The sequence below is a fragment of the Amblyomma americanum genome, chromosome 8 (assembly GCF_052857255.1).
Source record: "Amblyomma americanum isolate KBUSLIRL-KWMA chromosome 8, ASM5285725v1, whole genome shotgun sequence".
Taxonomy (NCBI): Eukaryota; Metazoa; Arthropoda; class Arachnida; order Ixodida; family Ixodidae; genus Amblyomma; species Amblyomma americanum.
In genome coordinates, this window is record NC_135504.1 from 36,640,037 (window position 1) to 36,665,682 (window position 25,646).

The 25,646-nt window shown below is 44.0% G+C and overlaps 1 protein-coding gene across 9 annotated transcripts in view; it reads right to left on the bottom strand.

The window, feature by feature from the left end:
- The window catches only part of LOC144101354 (protein tweety-like), a 33,296-nt gene that overhangs the window by 4,901 nt on the left and 2,749 nt on the right, over positions 1–25,646 (bottom strand). For 2 of the 9 annotated variants that reach the window (XM_077634475.1, XM_077634473.1), the window contains exons 2-14: positions 20,292–20,440; positions 18,560–18,720; positions 17,587–17,698; positions 16,180–16,418; positions 13,605–13,700; positions 12,648–12,720; positions 11,542–11,611; positions 10,557–10,612; positions 9,982–10,074; positions 9,249–9,388; positions 8,832–8,933; positions 6,594–6,645; positions 3,556–3,622 (exon numbers count right to left, since the gene is read on the bottom strand). In XM_077634475.1, coding sequence (XP_077490601.1) covers positions 3,599–3,622; positions 6,594–6,645; positions 8,832–8,933; positions 9,249–9,388; positions 9,982–10,074; positions 10,557–10,612; positions 11,542–11,611; positions 12,648–12,720; positions 13,605–13,700; positions 16,180–16,418; positions 17,587–17,698; positions 18,560–18,720; positions 20,292–20,417 — 1,344 coding nt within the window. In that variant the 5' untranslated portion in view covers positions 20,418–20,440 and the 3' untranslated portion in view covers positions 3,556–3,598. Of the gene's footprint in view, positions 1–96; positions 216–3,555; positions 3,623–6,564; positions 6,646–8,831; positions 8,934–9,248; positions 9,389–9,981; positions 10,075–10,556; positions 10,613–11,541; positions 11,612–12,647; positions 12,721–13,604; positions 13,701–16,179; positions 16,419–17,586; positions 17,699–18,559; positions 18,721–20,291; positions 20,441–25,646 lie in introns of those variants that run through there. The other 7 variants (XM_077634470.1, XM_077634469.1, XM_077634472.1 and 4 more) reach the window with 5 other exon arrangements.

Genomic DNA, 25,646 nt, shown 5'->3' on the forward strand with positions numbered 1-25,646 from the left:
ACCAAAAAAGGGGGAGGAGGGGGTATAGGATGGGAGAGAGAAAAAAAGAGAAAAAACGGAAAAAAGAAAAATCATGCGGGGAGTCGAGACACTCACTCAAAGGAAACAAAAGAGAACGACAGGGCCCGCTCCGGCGTGATGCCTCGGCGCGCTTCGCCACCCCTGGACGCCAACAATGGTTCCCCCGAGTCCGAGGCCACGGGCCGCATGCTGGCCTGGTCAAGACATTTGAAGAACGCCAGAGGAAGGTGGTGGGGGAGGCAACAGGCTCCAGCCGGCCGGCTGTCAGCAGAGCCTTTTTGTTTCACCCGTGCTAACTCCACCGAGTGCAGCTTACTCTTGAGTTACCACTGTTTAATCTCGAAGGGTGCAGGCAGTTACCACAGTGGAAGTCAAGGCAGGAAGACTGCCATTTTTCACCTGCTCTTGGGTGCAATAGGATAGGTGCGAATTTGGACTGCTGTCTTAAAAGAGCACTTTTATGTTGCATGTGCCAAGACTGGCAGCTAACGGCATCCAACACATCATATTTAAAAAAAAAAGTTGTGCATTAACACGACTTCCTGGGCAATATTATGCAACATTTCGCTTGCTGGCCTTAAGGAAACTGTACTTGTGCAACAACTAGAAATTGTTAAGATAGGCGTAAAATTGCAGGAACAACTTACCTTTAGCTCTGTTTAGGATACAATATGACCATTATGTTGACCACCACTTGCGCTCAGATATTATTAGCACTCAGCAAGACCACATACAAGTGCTGTTATGTTCATTTAAGGCTGCAGTAAATTTACTGCCACTTCCAGAATAAATAAACAGAGCTTGGAAACCAATTGGACTTGCGGTACTACTTGAAGGTGAGCGGTACATGCCCCACTGTGCTGATAAAGAATTTCATAAAGAGTAGCGTGTTTTGCCAAACAACTAGTCAAGCACAAGAACTATTTCTTTGTTTAATCACTTCTTTGAGAGCTTTCAGTTCTCAGAAGTTCACCGTGCCATGTGATGCTAATATTTTAAATAGTACAGACAAATTAATAATGCAGGTATATGAATTGAACCTCCTTATACACCAGGAATAGGTGATCCTGCACTCAGAGCAGTTAGCACAGTTGAAATAAAGCTCTAGTGATAGCCAACCGATTCAAACAGATCAAACATCATGCTGTTACCATAAAGTATCATGCAGCAGCCTAATTTACCCTGTTTGGGCTGGCTAGAAGTGGTCACACTAGTTCCCAGCAGTTACTAAGGCTTACTATTGCCGCAGTTTATCTTGGTCAAAGACATTTCAAAAGCACTCCCTGTGTAAAACTTGGCATGGTCAGCACACTACAGTTTTAACGGCACCTTTTGGTGTCTGACCCTTTGGTCAAACACTACCAAGAAGACTGTCACTAAAAATTGACAAGTATTTATGCTCAGCTGTGTAACACGCTGAACTCTGTGAAAGCTGTCACTGCGCAGCTGTCGTGTCTTTTGTTAATGCCTAAGACCTAAAAGAAGTGTAAGACCTACAGATTTTGTGGCAACTTGGACTACGACAACGATCGCAACGGGCTCATAGTCAGGTGTCTGGTGCTGGTCATGTGATGACAAGCGACCAGACAATGACGGCCTGCACTCTGAACCTGCCGGAGAGGACTCCATATAACAGCTTGTGCTGTAAAACTTGTGCTTGCAGTGATTCCTCTAGCAGTTTCGTGCAAATATGTCCCTCATCCAAGGCCCCATTCCAGTGCTACTCATCTGATGCCCCTACTCCAACATCCCTCATCTGACTCCCCTCATCCGACACACCTCTTGCAACCCACCTATTCCGACGCCCTTCATTCTCGCTCCCCTCATCCGACACCCCTCTTACAAGCACCTATTCGGACACCCCTCATTTGCCTCCCCTTATCCTCGGAAGCCCCTCTTACAATGCACCTATCCTGACGCCCCTCATCTGACTCCCTCACCCTATGCCCCTCATGCATTGCCCCTTCATCTGATGCCCTTCTTCCAACACCTTCCTCCCAATGACCCTCAACCAACACTTAACACCTGCCACCTAACACTCTTTTCCCAGGCATTCCGGTGCGTTTCATACTGCAGATGACAGTAACAGACTCACAACAGAGCATCAGCGTGAAAGAAAAAAAAAAACAATTTTGAGACTTTGCACTCGCCAGCCCCAAATCGACCAGGATATATCAGGCTATGCCCATGACACCATGCACATTACACTCCGGAGCATTTCAAAAATGCAAATTGTAGGGTGAAGTCCTTGCCTAACAAGATTTGCCCTGCATTCGAATCTAGAGTCGCAACAGAGTCGGGCATGCATCTCATATGAAACAAGATGTGCAGGCAGGATTACATCACAAGATGCACAGTACTCTTAACAGCATACAAAAATAAAAGAAAAATTTGGTTGCAAGCATACAGAGCTGGCAGTACCAAAACCCATTGATCCCAATTTATAGCCAAAGCCTAGAATGTATGCATGGATTATGCTCCAATATGCAATGCCTGCTGCAAGAATCAAGAAATCTTGGCAACCAACAAAACAGCCTTATCATTTTGCATCCTGTTAGTAAAAGCATACTATTGCTATTCAATTTGTTATTAGCTTTACTCGCCCTTAGTAGCTGGAACACCAAGAGAAAAGTGGGACATTTCTTAGCTTGAACCTCCACTAACCATATACAGACCCTGCAGGTAACTAGCAGAAAGCGAATGCCGCCACATCTAATCAAAAGGCCAGGGTGCCACTACTAAATGTTGAATAAAATTAGTTTAAGGAGTTCAATGCAGATAGAGTTAATTTTCAGCTAGTAAACTACACACAACCTCGAAACCAAGCATTAGCTCTTTTCGTTCTTCAGCTCTTCAATACTGCACTGCAATAAAACATCGCTGCTTCTCAGCAGCTGTGCCTACAACCTTTCCACAAAAACTGTAATGTACTGCGGAGGCTCGGTAAAGTCGCTCTTTTTGAGGCAGAGTTGACAGCATGCAGCAGAAAGTAGCGTGAAGTTTTGACGTTTATATAAGTACACTTGTTGCACAAACTTTACAAAACACTTCTGTACTGCAGTGTGCACTCTGCAACATCTGCCTCCTTTCTGGTGTGCAGCCAACAAAAGCTCGAATTTATTTCCTGTAGATGACCGCTGCATGTTGCTCGAGTCCACATGTCCTGGTAGGTTAATGCCAACTCTGACTGTTACAAGGCTGCTCAATTATAGTGAGGAAAAAGGCGTGGGTGATGTCATAACAGTGCACTCATCACCATCGTCAACTCTTCTGCCTGCCTTGTCTTCCTTTGCACTCACAAAGAGCTTTAAAATGCAAGTGATGCCTGTGACATATGAACTGCCGAGTCCACACCACGTCACTCCACCAAGGAAACAGCCCCTATAATGGCACCTAGAAATCACACAAGAGGCAAGAAGCATCCCGGTAGGAAGCAGAAAAGAGAGCAAAGCAAAAAGACGGCAACCTGAAAGCAGCAATGCTTTGACACCTAAATGTATAGAAATTTGCGGGGACAATTCCAGTGCAGCTTACCGTTGGGGGCGGCGTGTACCTGGCTTGCAAAAAGGCCTGTTCCTCACGGCTTGCGGTACGTCCATTCCTATGGGGGGTAGGGGAGAGTGCCAGAAGAGTCGAAGAAAAAAGCAGGAAAAAAAGAGGCCTTCGAAAGGCCGCCAAATGCGCCAAAAGAACACATGTGGAACTTGCACACGCCTCACAGCTGGACCACAGGGCAGTTTCACAAGGTCAAATCCTAGCGTTTCCCTCAAGAAGCTGTTCGACTTGAAGAAGCTCCTCGAGGTGGAACAAGAACTTAACGACTAAACGAACAAGCTTTCTTTCCACCACAAAACTTGAAACTTTTAAAAAGCTACATCGTTTTTCCTTTTGAGACATCATGAACTGAACTCGAAACATGTAAATTCTGCCTTCTCAATAGTCTCCAACCATATACCCATTTAAGTAGGCTTGGAAAAATTTAACAACTAAAGCAAAGCAGGCAATAAGTAGACTCTTACAATCAGCTATAAGGAAACGACTCTGCCTGTCCTAAAATAGCCGTAATATGTGGTGTATTAAAACACTCGGCTGGCTAGGTGTGCTAGATAGCAATTCAACCTGGTTCATTTCAGTGGTTCTTTACATGCTCTACCTCGCAATATTTATCAACAGATATGCAATAATATTAATCTAGAAATCACCCAATTTCCAACGAAACCACAAGCTGTCTCTCATAAATTAATATTTGCATCGCTACATACTACCTTTCAATCTTACAGCATGCACTTCCAGACGCACAAATGCCATAGTATATCGGACAGAAATGAACACGAGACACAAAGACAAACATTAAAAGCAAGTTAGTGGTTAAGCAACAACAAAGCTACAAAGCTGGTTGAGCTTTCTGGCCACAGAAACCAGCAGTGGTGAGTAAAAAGTTACCAGGATCAATCATGTTGGCTGCAAATTTCAGATTTAATTACGGGAATGGAATTGCCCATGGTGAGCACATTTATCTGAGAGCATGCAGTGCTATTAGAGGAAGGTGGGAAAGCTACTGCGACAAGTAAAAGCTGTGCTTGGGTGTAACCTGTGTGAATTTTTCCAAGCCGGCACACCGGAGAGCAAAACTTTCTCAATAACAGTGAAACAAAACGCAGTGTTTAGTAAAACAGCAAAAGCTAAGACACCGCATGCATAGAAATGGCAACGTTTGCAAACACTACACTGCCATATTTAGCTTCTGATGGATGCTGAAAGCTAGTACAGGGGGAAGCAATATTAAAGGGAACACGTGAGCGCCTGAGGCTGTTCTTGAAACCGAAGGCATACCTCACCACGCTCAGAGTGTTTTTCGAAAAACGCTAAGGCGCCTGTGCGCTGTGCGATGTCAGTGCACGTTAAAGATCCCCAGGTGGTCGAAATTATTCCAGAGCCCTACACTACGGCACCTCTTTCTTCCTTTCTTCTTTCACTCCCTCCTTCATCCCTTCCCTTAAGGTGTGGTTCAGGTGTCCAACGATATACGAGACAGATACTGTGCAATTTCCTTATTATTATTTCAGAAACCACACTATGCACTATAAGCACACTTTAACACTTTAATAAGCACAGCTTGCATACTAATTTCCAAGGTGGACTACATGCAAGCAAGCATGACAGGACATGCCTCCGCTGTTTAGAACAGGCACAGGTTCACAATCAGCCTGCATCATCATGCACTGGCACGGTGGTCCCTTTTGAGTTTCTTCTACCTGTACATACTTTCAGGTTCATTGGTGCCGTTGTCCAATTCACACAATAGCCATAATCATTAACTTTTCATCTCACGGGGATAGTGTGGGCAATGCTTAAGCTAACGATGCAGCAATCAAACAAAACAGGCGTGTCGATCTGCATCTTCCATAACGGCAAAAGTGATATATGCAATACAGTATGATACAGTGCCATGAAAGTAACCAGGACCCAGTAAGCAAGTCGGCTTTGCTTATGCCTGCTTGGTAAGCTTGAAGTGAGTTGAAAGTTGTTAGCTGCACTAGAGGTCAGGCAGCGGGGCCGCCTAGACCAAGTGCCAGAAAAACAACTAAAAAGAAAGAACACACAGCAAAAACCTAGAAAGCGTATTCACAATCGCTTGTGGTCACAGCAAGTGATATAGACACACTGCATAAATGCCCTTTATACATCTCATAGATCATGGTTTCAATTCTTGCATATTTTCCTTGGTCTTCCTCAGCCACTGCTATGCACACAAACACGACAGTGTCGTTTTACAACACAACTGTTAAGTCTGTTCAAATGAACAGGAGTTGCTGAATCTAGTATGCGTAAAATAAATGAAAATAAGCAAACTGTAGGCACCTCCTGAAACTTGAGGCATTTTTACATATTAAAAGAACACTATGTGCTATGAGCCAAGTCGCAGTTCACTTTAACTACCTGGGCTTGTTTAATATGCAGTGCTTTGCGCAGTGTTTCATGTAAGTACAGCGTGTTTTTCATCGTTTTTGTGAATAAATTATTGCTTGCTCTTACGACTGCACTGCATCACATTTTTTTCATCCTGTACAGCCTTCCTGCTTGCTGTTCAACACATGAATAATAAACAGCATCATAACGTTTTAGCACTCGGCCTCCTTCAAAACTCGAATGGTGCGGTCAGACCTTAACCCGCAACCTTAATCTCAACAGCCAGTCACCCTAGCCACTGAGCCACCTAAATAAATGATCAACTCTGACATCTAATGCTACGCTCGTGTTTGGAAAGCGAAATGGCGTCACACTTGTGTGTCCACAAGCGATCTATTCAGTGCCGCAGTTAGCGTGAGCGAGTCAGACCACTTCCTGCACGGGGAGCAAATCACCGGGGTGCGCTCCCGAGACACAGACAGGCAGGCAGGCAGGCAAGCAAGCAGGGACGGGCGGGGGTCACCAAGCGTGTCAAGAAGAGGTCATCACACGGCACACACACAGAGTGAGTGGGGGTGTGTCGGGTGTTGGGGGAAGAGAGAGAGAGAGGGCACGGGAAGGTGGGTCGCGTACGTGTCGCGGCTGCGTCGAGGCGCACCCACCGCGGAGGGGGGCAGGAAAGGGTCCTCCTCGTCCACGGTATCTCGCGGCCGCCTGCGCATCAGCCGTCCCCGCACCGGGGCAGTGCGCACTGGGGCACCCAGACAAACACATACAGGCGCGCACGCGCGCTGCATGCAGGCACCCTGCTCCCCATCTCCAATGCTTTTAAATTAAACGCAAGATAACCACGAATTCATCACCAAAGATATGTCCTTAAAGGTCGTTTTGGGCTCCATTTTTGTAAACGAAACAAACAAAAAATTAATTTGAAGCAAAAGAAGTTTCCACTGTTTTCCAATCTTCATGAGTAGGCATAAATGTACAATAAAAATATGTTTTTTCACTTTTTTCACCGCAGGACTAACGGCAATTTCGCAACTGCAATGCTGAGGCATTATGCACTTTACTGCCAATCTGCGGAGAGCAAGCATCGCTCATGCTCTTTGCAAGAAGTTCCAGAGATTGAGGTATGGGCATTCCGAGGCATTTATGCTCCTCGAATGGAGAGTTTGATGAAGAACCTAAAACCCTTTTCAATTTTTTTTAATTCAGGCATCCCACAGCACTGCACAAGGCCATGGAGCCTCAGGCATGTGAGTGACACAGTGTCCTCAAAGCAACTGCTGCCCGAGTACAACACTGGCAACTGAACACATGCAAACTGATGCCAGAGTTCAAGCTGAAAAACATTATACCACACTGTTGACCACACCAAAGTTCAGCCAAACTCTCCTCAAAGGAATGCACAGTTTTGGGTGGTTTCGCTAGTCAGTGACGAAACAGGCTGATTATAAATATTTTTAAAAAATGGGTGGCGTGGAGTCACAACGGCAAGAAACATGTTCAAAGTATGCAAATATAAAATCGAGCAAGGGCAAAACACCAAGAATGACATTTAGAAAAAATTATGGAGAGTAAAAGAAGAAAAACTGAAAACCTGAAAAAGAAACCATGAAAAAAAAGGTGGGGAGTAAAACTGTATACACAAGGTCTCCTATTACCAGTTTTTTTTTTGTTTTTTTTTTTGTTTTTTCGAAATTCAGGGAGGTGAAAAACAGGCACAGCTTTGCCAAGTTGAAAATCGGGTAAAAATCGGGTCTTTTACACAGCCATCCTTACTTGCAGTTCTCTTCAGGCAATGTTCAACAATGAAATAAAATTTATGACTGCTGGTTTTCTTAGGGGTCAGGAATACTTTCTTTGTAATTCAAGACTTTCAAAAACATGTCACGAAAGGCAGGTTCTAGCAAGAAAACACAATTTCATAGTTTTCTCTGTTGCTTTTTTTTTATTTAGAACAATTTTTCCTTAATACCGAATTTCATACGATGTGCAAAAATCAGGTTTTACCGAATACCAAAGCGCCATATATATATATATATATATATATATATATATATATATATATATATATATATATATAAAAACAACCATGCCGCCGGTGGGATGGTTGTTTTTTCTGCTGCTTTATATGTAATTTTGTTTTAAAAAAACTAATTGATTGGCACTAGATATTAAATAAAAAAAAAAACATTCCCCTATGCACCTTGATTTCGGTGACTGTTGGCTTCCTTAATATATATATATATATATATATATATATATATATATATATATATATATATATATATATATATATATATATATATATATATATATATATATATATATATATATATATATATATCAGAACTTAACATAGCAAGCTCATCACATCTCAGGGGACAACAGTGCTGCTTAATCCTTGTGCTTTAGCATCAGTTAAGGTCGCAATTCAAGAGAGACTAAAAATTTTCTCTTTTTAGTATAACTTCCAAAAAGTTCAGCTGTCCAGAGTGCCCACAGGGACCTTCCCTGATTGACTTCAGCTAGAAACCCATTTGAAAAGATCGCCCTGCATTTTTCCCTTCAACGTTAGCCTCAATCCACTTCCCCTTTTCCTATGCGTTCTTGCTTTGTTTGTTTGCGCTTTCAATTTGTGCTTTTGCACACTCTATCAATCTGCTAGTACTGGCATTCTGAGAAGAGAGCACTGCTCAAAACAAGAAGCAAACAAAATAGAGGCCAGAACCGAAAACCCCGCATGCAAACACTGACAGTCCAATACAGGTGGCAGATCACATGTGGTTGTCTTTTCCCATGCACGGCTGCTTTCCCGTTGCTAACTTTCCCCTGTCGGCAACTGCACTGCCTCCCCAACTAAAGGCCACAGCCAAACACTGCTGTCGAGCGCTCACCTCTGCCGAATGTGGATCCAAGTGTGAGAGGCCACCCAGATAAGCACCGTGAACAGCAGTCCGCCTCCGAGGGCAGAAGCCAGCATGAAGGCTGTGCCCTCCCTGCGCACATGCAAATGAAACGGGGCGCAGGTTATGGAATCCAAAGCTCACGAGATGCATTTTGCAATGGCTGTTCTCGCGATTCACTCTGTTGCTTCCTTTGTGTCCCCCCCTTCCGTTCTGACATTGTCGTGTCATGCCTTGGACGTGACAGTTTTCATTTCCCTTAAGTTCAAATTAACGAGAGTCAAATGCACTGCTTGAATGGTAAACCTGCACATTTTTTTTTTTCTTCACTTCGGCAGCGTGCAGGCACAGGGAAGGCAGCTGGAAGTGAAGGCACGAAGCATAAAGGGAGTGGGCAGCCGTGCTTACAGGAGGCCAGTGCAGGTGGCATCCATGGCGCGACGGTATTCGCGGTTGAGCGGGCGGCAGTCCAGCAGCAGGCCCAGCATCCCCAGTGCGTTCTGGCTGCCAGTGAGCTCCTGTCCCAGCTGCCTCAGCAGGGAGTGCACCTGGCAGAGAGGAGGAAGATGAGGAAAGAGCTCGCAACTGAGCACGCTCAAGAGGCTTCTCTGGTGGCGGCTTACTACAAACACAGCGCGAGCATAACGGGGCTGGGATGCATTCTTTACACAGCCCGGCCACAGCAAATACACAGACTCAGATTCACCTCCAGTCAGCATTGCTTGGATTTGGATTCACTTGAGATTTCGTGCATCTACTCAAAATGGATTCGGGATCACTTGGATTTAATCACCCAGACATTATCATTTGACCCAAAAACTCACTGGGACCAAATAGCTCGGGAACTTTCGAAAAGCATGCACGATACCAGGACATAATATTGCACACATGTGAACAAGACTCTCTAATGCTGCACCTAGGTGACACTATGTGCTAGGCGTCTGCGGCTAAGAGATGCAACGTACACACTGTATAACTGCCATTGCAAGCTTTCGCAGAATCCTAAGATCCTTATCTCTAACTTCCAGTCCTCGGTGGAAACCCAAAACCACTGTTCAAAGCTTCAGTCACAATTTAATCACACAGAGCAGCGAAACAAGAGACTGTGTAAAGCAGGGCCCACGTGTTGGTGAACACCCACCTCTTTGCGGGGAAAGTAACGATCTGCCACTTGAGTGAATGGTGCCAGGAGAGTCTGCACGCCGTCGACAGCTGCTCGCGCCTCTCTGAGTGGCTGCAAACAAGATATGCGACCCAAGCACTTGAAGCGAACACCCAGACACTCAACTTCTGAGAATGAAACACACAGTTGTTGCTAATTAAACTCGCAATACCATCTCTCTTTTTCCCCCACACAAAGCAACAATAAAGAATTTCAACTGAAAGAAACAAGCCCTAAAGCAGATCTAAAGGACGACCTGCACTAAACTGCCACCGATCCAGTATTTCAGCCTTCACAAGCTGACAAAAATATCAACAACACAAAACATGTCCTTGCGCAAGCACAATGAAAAATACCATTTTGGGGAGCATTTTTTCCTCAGCGGTTCACAGGTAGAGACGCCAGTAATGAAGGCAGCAAACGCACCAGGAACAATTTTACCACAGCCATAGTGTACCAGACCCATGGGCAACTAACTAGGAGCTAGGTGCTTCATGCTTCTCGTTTCAGCTCATACTTTAGCTAAAAAAGTAAGCCCTGGTAGGAATCCTTACCTCTACAAATGGACTAGAAGAGTCGTCTCTGCAGTGAAGATAGTAGTTGAGCACAACTGGAATAACAGAAAGGCAGACGAGAAAATGTTAAAATTGTTTAATGCACGCGATGCATACACGCACAGCAAACATGTAGCAGACAAAGTGTTTCAATGGTAAAGGTTGTTCGACATGCAATCTGAACCATAGCTTTCAGACCTGATGGCACACTAAATGCCTGCTTTGTAGAGATCCTAAAAAAACTTTCACAAAACTGTCATATGATACTCCAAGTACCACACTAGACTCCATCATCATCATCATCATCAGCCTGACTACACCCACTGCAGGGCAAAGGCCTCTCCATGTCTCTCCAATCAACCCTGTCCTAGACTCCAATTACACGTAATATGCAACTCTAAGTGTCCTGTGTGTACTTGAAGTCTCATTATATGTTTCCAGGGCAACAATAGATTTGAATCTTTGTTCACCAACAGGACAAACAAGCCCCTTTCTACACAAAGGAAGACATTAACAGATATGAGGCCCTATATGTTTTGCACAATGAGATAAAAAAAAAAAATCTGGGTCAATGGTTACCGCACTTACTTGCGTAATGAACCTACCACCCACTTTTGTCATTGGGAATTTACCTTTTTTTTTTTTAGCATTAGCTTCAGCGCATTCCTCATGTTTTTTTGCGCCGTCCGCAGCGCAGACCTTGGCAGCATGCCAAGGTCTGCACTTGATGTACTGTGCAGGTTCACTGTGACCCAAATTGATGTCAACTTGGGTCACTATGCGAGTAAATACACAATTTATTACCTCAAGTGCCCTCGAATGGAGAGAGGGGTGTAAAAGAAGCAAACTTATAGGAGAGTGAAATTGACCTTTCTCACCCAGTGGCTCGTTGCATGAGCGAAAGCGGTGTTTTGCATGAGATTTCATTCCTCCCAAAGTTAGTCAAGCATCGCGTAACAACTACGGAGTGTTGAGCAGAACTCACCAGTGTCCACCATTCCACTGGACTGCTTCTGAAGGAATGGCTCAGGATCCAGGCAGAAGTCGGAGCCGGCCTACAAAAGTAAATATACAGAAACAATTAATGACTCCATCAAAATGGTCAGCACAGAAACGCACATAAGCAGAACGACAAGCACAGCCATGACAGCTGTTTACTGAAGCTCCTGCTTTGATCTAAAGGGGCTTACAGGTTAACGTGCCACACAAAATTTAAGGGACTGTTAATTCATTACGTGTCGAGAATGGATTAAAGCCTGAAGTCATCCGCTCGGCCTGCTTCTCCTCCTTCATGAGTGCTGCTCGCCGCATGCGCAGAGACTGTGCAGCCGCCAATGCTCCCTCTTCAGCGACACACTTCCATGGCCACCCTCTGCACTTGTGGAGATTTTCCACAAGGCAGGAACTTGCAGCGTTGATCCTGGCGTCATTCCAACCTGGTGCACCGAGCTGTCTAGACACGTCTGCACATAACCAAGCACAGCTGCCCACTGCCGCCGAGCCCGTCACAAACTTTACGACTAACCATGCTGTGTTTTTCCAGCGCAGCAGCCAACTCGGCCATGTCAAGTGGTCGCGTCACGTCACCCACCCCAGCGACCAATCAGCGCTCTGCCGTTTCACGTGACCCTGTGATATCATCACTGTCTCGACCAATCAGCAAATTTCATGACTAAGTGCGCCGTATATTTTTTTCCGTGATGAGGCTTCCAGTGCTATTGCATTAATAAGTACTTTGCCGGTAGTCGACTTCGGCTAATTCTGCACTCACAATAACAAACTGCAAAAAAAAAATGTAAAAAGTGGAGTCTAACGTCCAGAGGCAGACCACCTGCGGTTCTTCAAAGGGCACTGACATTGAACAAATGATAACAAATTGAACCGACAACAAGAAATTGAACTAAACAAATTCAATATGGCAGGTCAAATTAAAATTTGGCATTTTCACACAAATGTAGGCTAGGTCAGGCTTAGGTAAGGCAGAAAGGGGCCGGAAGCTAGGCACGCAAGGTTTCTCAGCAACTTTGAGAACTGTTGGAGTTGCACCGAGGCTACAGATATTCGAGAACCCTTCCCTGGTCTGCCACTCACCACGCAGATGCCAAGGTAGAGGGAGACCAGCACCCAGCACAGCACCACGGAGAGCAGACCGAGGACCGAAAACCTGCACGAAGGAGAGAGAGAGAGAGGACGAATCAGGACTATTATCTCTGCTCTTCACAAAAGAAATTCAACAATGTAAAAGCAGGAGGCTGTAAAAGCACCATGCACTCAGCCAATCACAGCTAATCACTTGAGGCAATTACAAGAACGGAAATGGAACAATGAAATGAGATAATGAGAATGAAATTAGATAAATTTTCCACATGTATGCAATCAGCCATAAGTGGAACGCAAAAAGTCCCAGCTCACCGCAGCACACACACATGCTCTTTGAATCTCTGCACATAGGCAACAAACAAGACTTGCGTTTTGACAAGGTGGGACATTCCTAGTGCAAGAGGTAACCCATCTCTGCTGCTTGACAAACTTCAGTAATCAATTGTCTTCATGCCTCATTCTAACTGTTCGTGCTTTAATTAATGCTGATAATAAATTACGATATAAAAAAAGCATGTACAGTCAGCACTGAAAATCCAACGGTGCCCCTTCTCCTTCAGTGACCCTCAAGCAACACAAAAAGGCACACTGAACCAAAAACATCTTAGCAGAAACAGATGTGATATCATCAAAAACACAAACTTCTAGTTCGTTGTTATTCAAATTATTCCAGAGTCTCCTGACATGCAGGAACATACAGATCACAGAACGGCTTGTGTTTTCACAGATAAAAAAACTACAGGGAATGTTTACTACATTTGAATCAGCGCAAAAGCATAGATTTGTACTACGTAGAAGACAACGATGCACGGGCAGTGCCGCCGAACAGAGCAGATGGAAGTTGATGAAGACGACACTCTGCAATGCACAGCGCGAGAGTGCGCTGCAGTTTAACCCGAGGTATGTTCGGGAGTGGCAACAGCCTAGTGGATGCATTCAAAGACTCACAAAATGAGCAGGCAACGAGAGTGTCGGATGACACCCCACAGCAGCAGCAAGCAGACCAGTATGAGCACGCACAGCAGGCCAATAGTCGCTGGCCACCTGGGGAAAGAGCGTAATGAGGGGTGAAAAAACAAAACCTGAGGATGACACCAATGGACAAGCTTTACACAGCGGCCACACCACAAAATACAGCAAACATTTGCGTGATGTCTTCTGATATGCCATAATTCGAAGTTATCTGGTGATCAAAACTGTGCTATTGACAAGCCTCTAGACTCATTTGGGATGGAGCTAAGCTGGTTTCCTGTGCTCTTGTATCGAGGCAACAAAGCCACGTGCACGATCGTCTCGACTACGTAAAATTCTCCCTCGGGGTAGCGCATTCTTTTTCGGCCGTTTTTGGTAGAATATACAGCTGATGTAAACAGCCAAATACGTCACAGTGACGAATTTTTCTCGCACACTTTCGGATTTCCAAGCCGGAGCTTAAGCTACGTCTGAAGTGCCAGGCTCGAAATCCGAGTAATAATCCTCACCTTGCGGATCAAGGCATGCTCACAGCTTTCACTATCATAAAACATTTTAGGGTATTTGCAGTCTGCACCCCCTAAATGCTAAAAACTAGCACATGAATTTCACCACCCCTGACAATTCAGTCTTCCCACAATGCCATGGTCGTGTTCAAAAGAACCGGCGAGAAAATATTTTTTTTTTCCTGCAATATGTTTTCGAAACCAGTAAGTAACTAGACTCATCTGGCATGAAAAGTACTGTCCAAAAATTAGCAGCCAAGCATCTAGCGCCATTTGTTGATGCATATTTAAACTCAATATTTTAAAGCGGGGACGGCGAAGCGTCGTCTTAGGAAGTGAATGGGTTAAGCGTAGTGGTGCAGAGTACAAAAAAAAAAAGCAGATACACACACACGATGCTGGGTGCAACTTTCAGAGAAATGCATTCCCCAATGATTGCCCCATAAAGCCACCAGCATTCTTTCGAAGCTGGATCCTTTGTTTGTTAATTTATTCTTTTAATTTATTCTTTTAAAACAATAGTGTGGCCAAAGCTAGAATACGCATGCGCAGTATGAGATCCCAGTCAAATCACGCTAATAAGCACACTTGAATCCATTCAAAATCATGCAGCACGTTTTGTCTTATCTAGCTATTCCTGTCACGCCAGCATTACTTCCATGAAAAGCACCCTTGCCCTGCCGGACCTTTGTTCGCGCCGTAAATGCTTTCGACTTTGTCTTTTCCATAAAATGCATCATCACAACCACGTATTAAAGGATCATCTTTTCGCTTGCCCATCATACATATCCTCCCGTTCTGACCACATGTTTAAAGTTGATGTCCCATTTTTCAAAACAAAAGTTTGTCGTAATTCATTTGTTCCCAAAACCAGCGCAGACTGGAACGACCTTCCTCCCTCCATTGCTGCCATTTCTGACAGTAACAATTTCAAGACCACTGTATTTTCTCCCGCTTTGTAAAATAATATTGTATAACATGCACTGTTTATTTTATGTATATTTACACTCCTTTCTGTAATGCCTCCGGGCCTAGAAAGTATTTGAAATAAATAAATAAATAAGTAAATAAATAAATGAATAAATAAATAAATCTTTCTACTCATTAAAGCTAGCACAGATAACATGGGTAACATATGCTACCAATGTAGTCGTGCATGCTTAGTACCCCACAGGTGGCCGTGTCTATATAGCACCAGATACAGCATCAGACAGTATGGGACTATAAAGTAGTTGCCCCAGACTACTGCTTGAAAGTTAAACTGCTGAATTCCACTTTCAGGTAAGGACAGAAACCTGCCGAAATCGAAAAAAAAAAATGTGCGGCCCTTGCCCGCATGTACACAGGCTATTTAGACTATCGCTACAGTGCGAATGCAAGCGCACTGCCATGAAAGGCAGAAGCAAAAGTGGTTTGAAAACTAAACATTTCGACAGATTTGCCTGTCTGGTTGAGTTTGAAGACTTATAACAAACTGCACATCTCCAACGAAAAACTTTAGTTTTAACGCAACGTTTCGAACCGGGGATCCCTTTGCGCCCGATTGTGGACTTCCGGCGTTCCCCCCTTCGCTCGTTGTAGGAATACCTTCACCAGCTCATATCCCAATCGCAGGAAAAACAGTGACCCATATCCGTCATTCCAGTCACTTCATCAAACTGGTGTCACAAGCCACCCTTGAGGCCGACGAATGCCTTGTCTCCTTCGACGCGGTGTCCCTTTTCACAAAAATCCCCGTGAAGCTTGCGGTGACCGCTACCCGAGACGCCCTACAACGTGACGACACACTCAGCGCACGAACCCCGCTAGCATCACAGCTTTCGTTCCTTTGACCCCCTCCTCCCCTCCGTACTTAAAGACGCTAGCTACTGCCCTCAGTCACCCCTGATGAAGGAGCCGAGTCGGCTTCGAAACGTTGGGTTAAAATTAAAGTGTTTGGTTGGAGATGTGCAGTTTATTATAAAAAGTAGCTTCGCAAGCCCAGGATGCATTTCTGCATCGAAAATGGCGGAAAGGAGCAAAAAACAAAGGTGAGAAAGCCTCACCGGAAGAGCTCAATCAGCTGGAGGGCCCTGGGCAGTGGGCTGAGGGTCAGGTGGCCAATGCGAGAGTGCAGTTCCTGGGCACGCCCAGCACCAACACTCAGGTTTCCCTTCATTAGCTCCAGCGAACGGTCAAGCAGGTTGCGGGCACCATTGTCCGACATGGCGCCAGCCATGGCGTCCGTCAGTCCCTCCAACTGGTCCTTGGCATTACGGCCAAGTGCTTGCTCCAGGTACTTCGTCTGTATCATGGGGCCACGAACGATACCCATCAATAGCTCATCAATGCAAAAAGAATCGGTTTCAAAAGCAATGCACGCTTCGAAGCACATAAGGGTGGGTCCATAAAGACACATGTGCATGTCTAAACTGTCACCTAAGCCACCCATAGCAGCAACTAGGCGAGCTTCTGCAGTGCAGGTATTGCAGTGGAGGTGTGCAACGAAGTTACTGTGGTCCAAGCTAGTGAAGTCGCAGCCCCCCCCCCACCTCTAGCCTAAAAACAGTGCTGACTGAAACACGCGCCGCTCTTATTACATGCATGTTACTCCTGGATTCAACAGAAGATGTTGGTTTCGAATAAAAATTTCAAAGCTACTCTTCCTCACTGCAGAAAAGCTGCAGGAAGCACTAAAGTGATGCTCAGCTTGTCACTACTGACAGTGCTCTTTGAAGCCCTAGCGCTGCACCCCACCAGAAAAGAAGTTAATTCCAGCTCTCAAGGTATTAAAACCAAGTAGCAGCAATAAATTGGATTATCAGGCCTGCTTTAATGATACATTACACCCTGATCATTACATTTGCTAGTACTGCCAACCAGTGATGTGCATGATAATGAGGGGAAGACAGCATGAACTCTTGCAACAGTGTCATGCACAAAATATGAGAGCATTAACTACAATAAAACACAGGTTTAAGGGGGTTTAACGTCCCAAAGCGACTCAGGCTATGAGAGACGCCGTAGTGAAGGGCTCCGAAAATTTCGACCCCCTGGGGTTCTTTAACGTGCACTGACATCGCACAGTACACAGGCCCCTAGAATTGAGCCTCCATCGAAATTCGACCGCCGCGGCCGGGATCGAACCCGCGTCTTTCGAGCCAGCAGCCGAGTGCCATAACCACTCAGCCACCGCGGCGGCTGACAATAAAACACAATTTGCCACATGACAAAGTTAGCCCTTTCTTTCACAGCATTAGAATCAGACCTTCTCACAGAGCGTAAATGTTGCATGGAACTGGCATCTGCCATTGATAGAGTTGCCACATAACAAGCCCGAGACGATTAATGCTGCCACAACTACACCGTCACCTTTATCATGCCATTCTGAACACCAGCCTACAGATCACCCTTCCAACCTCAATGATTAAAAACAAATTCATAATGGCTGCAGTGAAAGGCTCCCAACTCACCTGGTTGCCAAAATTATTGAGGTTGTCCTCCATGTACTGGGTCGATTTCTGTACGGCCACCACACCGCCATGAGCCTGGTCATTTCCAAACAACCCCAGTGCCAATGCACCGCTGCAACAAAAGACGCAGAACTTTGTGAGAGTCGCAGCACAGACCAGTGGCAAGTCTTGCACAAAGTGGTACAGGAGTTCCTCGAAGGGCCAACAGTTTCCAGTCCTTGAAAAATGCAATGTCTCCATTGGAAAGGAGACAAACTGTTTGGTTTTGACCAACATTACAAATTTCATTGAATCCTAGCTGACAGAAAGTAAATAGCGGAGCCACATCGTATAAAACCAAATATGAATGTTATCGCAGCATGTTTTGTTTTATTTTTTGGAATGATGTGCAAGACACTGGTATATACATAGATCACCACGTGGAATCTGCCAGCACCTGGCAAATAACCCATAGCTGGATTTCATCTCTCATGCTGTTTCAGTTTCAGTTTCAACAACCGAATGATGGCCATGATGTCAACTTCAGACCGTGTAATTAAGGCATTAAAAAAACTGCGATATTATAGCTGCCTGTTCCTTCGTTGCTATTCTTGCCCTGGGAGAAGGCTGGCATAAACAATGAAGCAGCTATAATAAAACTATAATAAAAATAATAATAAAAGTTTTTTTTATGCCTCAAATGGCCTAAGTTGACTTTGACAACACATTCACCGTTCAGCTGTTGAAACCAAAAACTAAAGAACATGAGAGAATACATTCAGTAACAAATTACTTACGTGGTGTAGGCAAATTGCATATGGCAATTTTTGTTCACTAATATCTTGTGCACCACTACAAAGAAACACACACAAGGTACCTCACACAGAAGCAGTTGTCCCACAAGATAGAACTCTAAAGAACACTACGATTGGTGATTTCTACAGGTGCTGAGAAAAAGTTCAAGAAAAAGTGGACAAAAGCCAGTTGGCCTGACCAGCAGAGGAGTGCAAAGAACGCCAGCGTCCACTTGAGCGGGGTGAGGCGTCGTTTCTTCTTGAGGCCCGAGTCGCAGCATCGGCACAGGAAGAAGATGAGAAATGCCAGAAGGGTGAGGATGAGCCAAAAGCCTGGCACCGCAATCAGGATGCCGAGGCTCTGCAAGTGCACGGCACCGGAAGAGGCAAGTCCCGTTATTTTACGGCAGTAGTTACCATGCTCACTGCAAACTAGTATTAACAAAAGACATGGAGATCTGTCCCACTTGCCACAAGAGGTAGCAAAGAAGATGCAACGTAAAGCCCCGGTCAAAAGTCTTCAGACCACACGGTTTGGTTTCCAGCTGTGCAGCGAAACACTTATGGCACCTCTGAAGCTGTAACTCTCCGCATCTCCAATGGGTGGCAAGAAGTTAACACTTATTCTCACCTTCTCCAATGGGTGGCAAGAAGTTAACACTTATTCTCACCTTCTCCAATGGGTGGCAAGAAGTTAACACTTATTCTCACCTTTTAAGAGCTTTTCGTCTTCATGGGTGCTGTAAGGGCTCCATTATAAGGGTTAAAAGCAAACCTTGGGGCCTGAAGACATTTTATTAAGGCTGTACCTGTTCAGTTAACCCAAATATATAATGCTATACAAATACAGCTTTGTTCAGTTTGTGTGCACGCACAGCAGGCATGCCTGATTCAGATGAATGAGTACCGGTCACTATGTTCATGAACAGTGCACAGCATGGCAGATTACTTACATCCTCATCAAACTGAACGTCTGCACAATCTTTACCTGGACTAATGTAATAAGGCTTGATGGTAGACAAAAGGAAGGAAAATGGGATTTTCGACAACACAAAAAAACATTGAACAAAGAATGAGGAGGAGTCCCACTCCACTAGCCAACGTTTCGACAAGACTTGTCGTCCGGGTCCAGGCGAAGACAAGCCCTCTTGTTGAAACATTGGCTAACAAGACTAAGGCTCCCCTTCAACCTCTGTTCATTTTGTTTTGCGTAATCAGCTCGGACGCTTAACAGGATGTTGATGTTTGCTAAGAAAGCAATGCACCAACGGTGTAAAGTAAATCGCACAGCCACAGCTAAAGCTACAGGCACACATGAAAGAATTCACCGCACATTTCGACCCAAGTAAAAGAGAACAAAACAAAACACTTCCTCTCGAGCAATAATGGTCTTCCACCCCTAAGAGGTGAGTCATGAGGTTAGTAAAGGTAAAGACAAAAGCTGATCTCTACCGGAACAGCTGCACCTCTTATCAGCCAGAATATCTAGCCAGGATAAATGCATCTCCTTGTGCACTATGATGCTGTAAGAGCGACAATGCATTGACTGCAACAAATATCTCTTTAAAAAAAATGCACTGATGCACATACCTTGCCTATTGCTGCAATCAGTTAAGCCTTTCATGCAACAAGCTCAAATCACGTACTGTTATCTAAAATCACGTTGAAAATCAGTTCCTCTTTTGCCTTGTGCACAATCCTTGCTTTCAGTTTCGAATAAGAATCCTGCTTCAAATTATTACAGCAACCCTACCAGCACTATATCAGTACCTAACACAGCTGACATTTTAATACTTGATAAGGTAGCAAAAAGTTGATCCAGCTTAAACAACAGCCAACATCAATCAAACCTAATTTACACAAAATTTCTACCCGAATTTATCGATCCACCCACTTGAACAAATGCTTGCATTCTGGATTACACAAACGCACCTCCAGGTAGACGTTGCTAGTGGGGTCGAAGGTGGAATTGACGGGGGAGAAACCGATATCGACGTGCGGCACGGCATGAAACGAGTCGGCCACCATCGACACCTGGTAGCCCTCGTGCAATGCCATCGTGCGGGGCGCAGCGTCACCGTCTGCAAAGCACACGACACCATGACAATAAGCACAACGCTCGAAACTTTAATGCACAGCTTCTCATACTGCACATACTCTGCAGAATGAAAAATAAGAAACACTTTGAACTGCTACGTTGGCGATGCACGTCTATCAAGTACATTTTTGCAGCCGTCGGAGCAAAAATACATGCTTCCTGCCTGTGCTGTGTGCAGAGTGCAAACTAATAAAGCGACAAACACTCAACACAAATTAATTTCAACCTATGCCAGACACAATGGATACAAACCAATATTACTAATTAAGTCACTTAAAATTTGTAATATCTTTCACATCAAGCAAGCACACATGATCCAAAAGTCTGAATTCTTCCATTTGCATCCAATTTCACATTATCGTAAAGCAACAATGTTCACCTGTGATAACCACGGCAAAGAGCTTAAGTGATTCCATTCAATTGTGAACGCTCAACAGGAGTACAAAAGCTATCTGTGTAAGCGCACCTGTAAAAGCTTCACTGGCCCCGCCCATCATATAAACTTAAATTCCCACCAGACCTAACACCACAGCTTGACTGCCCAGCATAGAGAATGCTAAAGGAAAATCACTGTTTAATTAATGGTGATTAGAATACAAATAAAACCAGTACACAATTATTGCTATTGCATCTGATTAAAAGAATATATGTTAAAAAAATGAAAAAAGCATTAGGAACAAAGCACTGCATCTTTATAAACACACATACAAAGTATGCCCTCCAACATTTTTGTTTAATTAAACAACACTTTTTCACCGGTAGTTTGTATTAAAAGCAAATCTTGGACTTTGGCAACGTGTCACGAAACAAGCAAAGCAGTGCATATTCTTAACACACATGTAAAGCCTGCCCCCCAATATTTTTTGTCTAATTAAACATCACTACTTTTCACTACTAGTTTGTATTAAAAGCAAATTTTGAACTTTGCCAACATGTCACAAAACAAAGCATTGCATATCTCTTAACACACATACAAAGAGCAGCCGCGGTGGCTCAACGGTTATGGTGCTTGGCTGCTGATCCCGGCTGCGACGGTCGAGCTTCGATGGAGGCAAAATTTTAGAGGCCCGTCTACTGTGTGCGATGTCAGTGTACGTTAAAGAACCACAGGTGGTTGAAATTTCCGCAGCCCTTCACTACGGCGTCCCTCATAGCCTGTGGTCGCTTTGAGACGTTAAACCCCCATAAACCATGAACCAAACACATACAAAGCCTGCCCCCAATATTTCTTGTTGAATTAAACAACACCAGTTTTCACTGCAAGTTTGCATTAAAAGCAAATTTTGAACTTTGCCAAGGTGTAACAAAACAAAATCACCTCAAGGATCCTTTGCATGGTACCTTAATCAGATAGTGCACTAAATGTGCATAGCATGACCACAACTACCTCCAAATGAGTCGAGGCGAAAGAAAACGCATGGGCTAGGGGCAAGATGCGCAACTTTTTTTTTTACCCTCCTATGCAAGCTGCAGACACGCTACTACTCTCACACTACTACTCTCAACACTGTCTGCTAACACGGGCAACATACAAACCTCAGGTCACACGGGCAAAGCACGCATTTCTGTCAAAGTGCATTTTACTGCCATCGTATCAGGAATCGACCACCCCTAGTATAAGCACATGTACTGTGTACTACCATCAAATTTCTCCGTAACACTGTTCAAAGTATGTCAAGGCATACTACTGCTGTCCATTGCCGCAATATCCAAAGCGTCACCGCCCCAGCAAGATACTGACTCGAAGGTTTTGCTGCTGAAGCATTCATTAGAGCTGGTGTGTCATTTCTTTCCAATATTCATGTGCCCTGCCATGTATTATGAGTGTATGTCATCCCTTTGCCGCCCGCTAACCATTACATGCTTCAGAACGTACATTTATTAACGACCCCCGCTGTTTTTGTGGTGTGCAAGACAGAACCACTGTGGTAAATGAAGGTGGATGTGGCCTGTGCAAGCAGAACACTTTTCTATGTGTAGTTTGTCCTTTTGTCACGTGATCTGCTGCATATCATAAGCGTGCACTTTATGGTCATTGCAATTAAGGCACTTAATGTAGAGATCTCATTAACTGCGTCCATATTGCCCTAGAGTAGGCAACTCGGAAAATGGCTGTCCATATTAGCTGCTTGCACTAGTTTCCCCTGAATCATACAGAAATGGTCAAGGTTATTGATCAGGCTTTCATCAGATATTCACCCCAATGTCACCCTGCAACTGGCACCTGCACCAAGAATCAGAAGAGCAAGAGCTTCGGATGAAAGGAAAAAAACTTCTGCTCCCTGGAAGCTGCCTTGATCGCAACAGCATTGGGGAAACAAGTTCAGCAATATTTAGAAGTGAATGAAAGTAGCCGGCAGTCTTGCAAGTGCAGCTTCGAAGCTGTCACTGCCCCACAGTCCCAGATACCTGCACTGCAGCGTGCCAAGGTGGCACAAAATGGCTCCACACTAAGATGGCTGCCAATTCTGGCTGCCAATTCTGGATAGTAGGTGGCCAGTATGAATAGAATATCTGATAGGATCATAAGTGTTGAGAATTTTCAGTACACTAACATTATTAATTTCAATGACATTCAGACATGGCTTGAATTTTTAAGCTGTTTCCATGGGACTCTAAAACTAACATGGTTATAAAAAATTGTGACAGAAGACCGTGCAAACTGAACCATAGATCTCTTGAAACACATTATGCACACAGTCCTTCAGGCGGGAGTTTAACATTCTCCTAATTTCGGGGTAAAAATCAGATGCCATTAATTTAGTTGCAAATTAGGCAGAAACCAAGTTTTTCTATACATTTTTTTGGTCATTGGGCACCACAGAAAATTTCTCATGAACAGTCAATTTATGGCGAAATATTTAAAGTACTTTACTTTCACAAAGACGTCACAAGGTTGCATCAACAATGTGTTTGCCAGCTCATTTCGTTTTTCTTTTGTTCCCAATCATTTTTTTTTTCCACTCTGATTACAATTTGCAGGTGTTGGTCTTCAGTGCCCATTCTAGACCGGTTCAGATATGCATGTACTCTTGCTGTGAAACCATCCTTGTGAGAGTCACAGCTGCCATTTAGGACAATAACAGCTTAAGACATCCATAAACATAAATAGCTTTGTGGAGTTTTCCTATATCCAGTAGATAATTTATAAGTTAATTCAACAACGACTTATAACCCAAAGAATAAATTCATAAATATATATCACAGGCTACAAGTGAATTCCACATGGCAATCCATGTATGCTAATGTCTTACACGCCATTCCAAGAAAAAAATAAAATAGAAAATGCGTCTCAAGCAAAAAATTGGTGGTCATACTCTCAAAGAGGTGACAGGTGGTGACAGGTAGCAGTAGTGACAGGCAGTGACAGGTGGTGACAGGTAGCAGTTTATGCAACAATGCCAACCTGTATTCCAAGTGTTGCCTTTTCGTGGACAGCAGTATTTGACCTCATCCATTACCGGTAAAGTCTCACCTTGAGTAACGAGGACTAAAAGGCGTTAGAGGGGGCAAGGAGCCATCCTTGCATGAGCTTAGGGTAGGTGAGGATTTCCATGTGGTACCTCTCCTTATTATCCTCACACTTCCTCCTGCAGTGCTTGCATAAGAGGAAAAACTCATACGCAAGCAGCAAGCATAAAAGCTCGCTTACAGGCTTACGCACATCTTTTAATAATTAGTGAATATAATTGAAATTCCCTTAAATGCTTCATTTATGGTTTAGAAGCATCCATATACCTATGACTAGAAAATTCTGTTACCTAATGCAACCCTTTGTGAGCAGCAGGTTGGTAATTAAACATGTAAGACAATTAAGGTGATTAAGTACTTGCCAAATGAACTGTTCTGCTCTCATCCAAGCAGAAAGAACACATTGCATTGCAATGCTTTTACTGCAATTGACAGTGTACCTCAGAGCTGGTGTTATGATGGCAATCAAATGCAACCTCTAGATTATGGCAGTATGATAGTTGTGCTAACAACACAACATGCAGCAATGACAGTACAAATTGCCGCTATTCATTATCACAACATTGTAGGTCAATCAAGTTTTCACACAGGCTTCAGAAGCAACACAAGCATGTTCCTCAAGAACCAAGTTGGTGGTGAATGGAGAAGAGAGAACAATGTTTATTTCAAGTCATCTCAACAGCATAGCAAAGGAAGGTGCTAACACAATTACGGTACCACTCTTCAATTCTGTGTTGATACTGCCAAACTAGCATAGTTTCACAGAAGACATGGTGGCAACACCTGTTGCTTAGAAAACGAAACTACAGCTTAACGATGTCAGCAATTCTCACTTTCTTAACAACAGATGTCACAACCAGCTCCACCACTGTGAAAATTGTGTTTTCTTTTTTTGGCCAGCCACCAGCACGAACGACGCCTAGTTGGATTTATTTTACCTAAAAGAGACAAGTACGTACATTGTTTTTTGTTTCAAACAAAACCCGCTCCTGCTACTTAGGTGAGAATTCAGACCATGAAAGGCTCAGCAGAAAAGGTCGAAAAAAATATTTACACCTTTTCCCCGAAGTCACACATTTCGTAAGCTGCCGATATTAATGATTAAGGAAACACATAAATAAAAATATTTACAAATAGCACTTTAATTCAGATAGAAATGAAATGAAGGTTGATTGGTTTTAGTTTTTGGTTTGGTATAGTGTTTAACATCCCAAAGCAACTCAGGCTATGAGGGACACCGCAGTGGAGGGCTCCTGATAATTTCAACCACCTGAGGTTTTTTATAGTGTGCACTGGCATAACAGGCCTCTAGCATTTCGTCTCCATCGAAATGTGACCACCACGCGCAGGATCAAATGCACGTCTTTCGGGTCAGCAGCCGAGCACCATAACTATACCAAGCCACGGTGGCTCAAAATGAAGGTTCAGCAGCTTGACTATCCAATGTGGCAACCGATTATGATATGCATACACATGGATACAGAGAGAAAGTACCAAAGTGGTCAGCAGAGAATAAAGTCATGCTAGTTAATTGGTTCATCTTTGGCTCTTGAATTTTTCCCCATTTACTGGCACTAACACTTACAGAGGTATATTTAAAAAAAAAAAATTATCAATTCCCCCCCCACCCACCCCCAAAAAAGAACAGTTTAAAATCGCTAACCGCTACTTTCTGATGTAGTTATGGAGAATTGAATGCAAACAGAAACCACATGTGC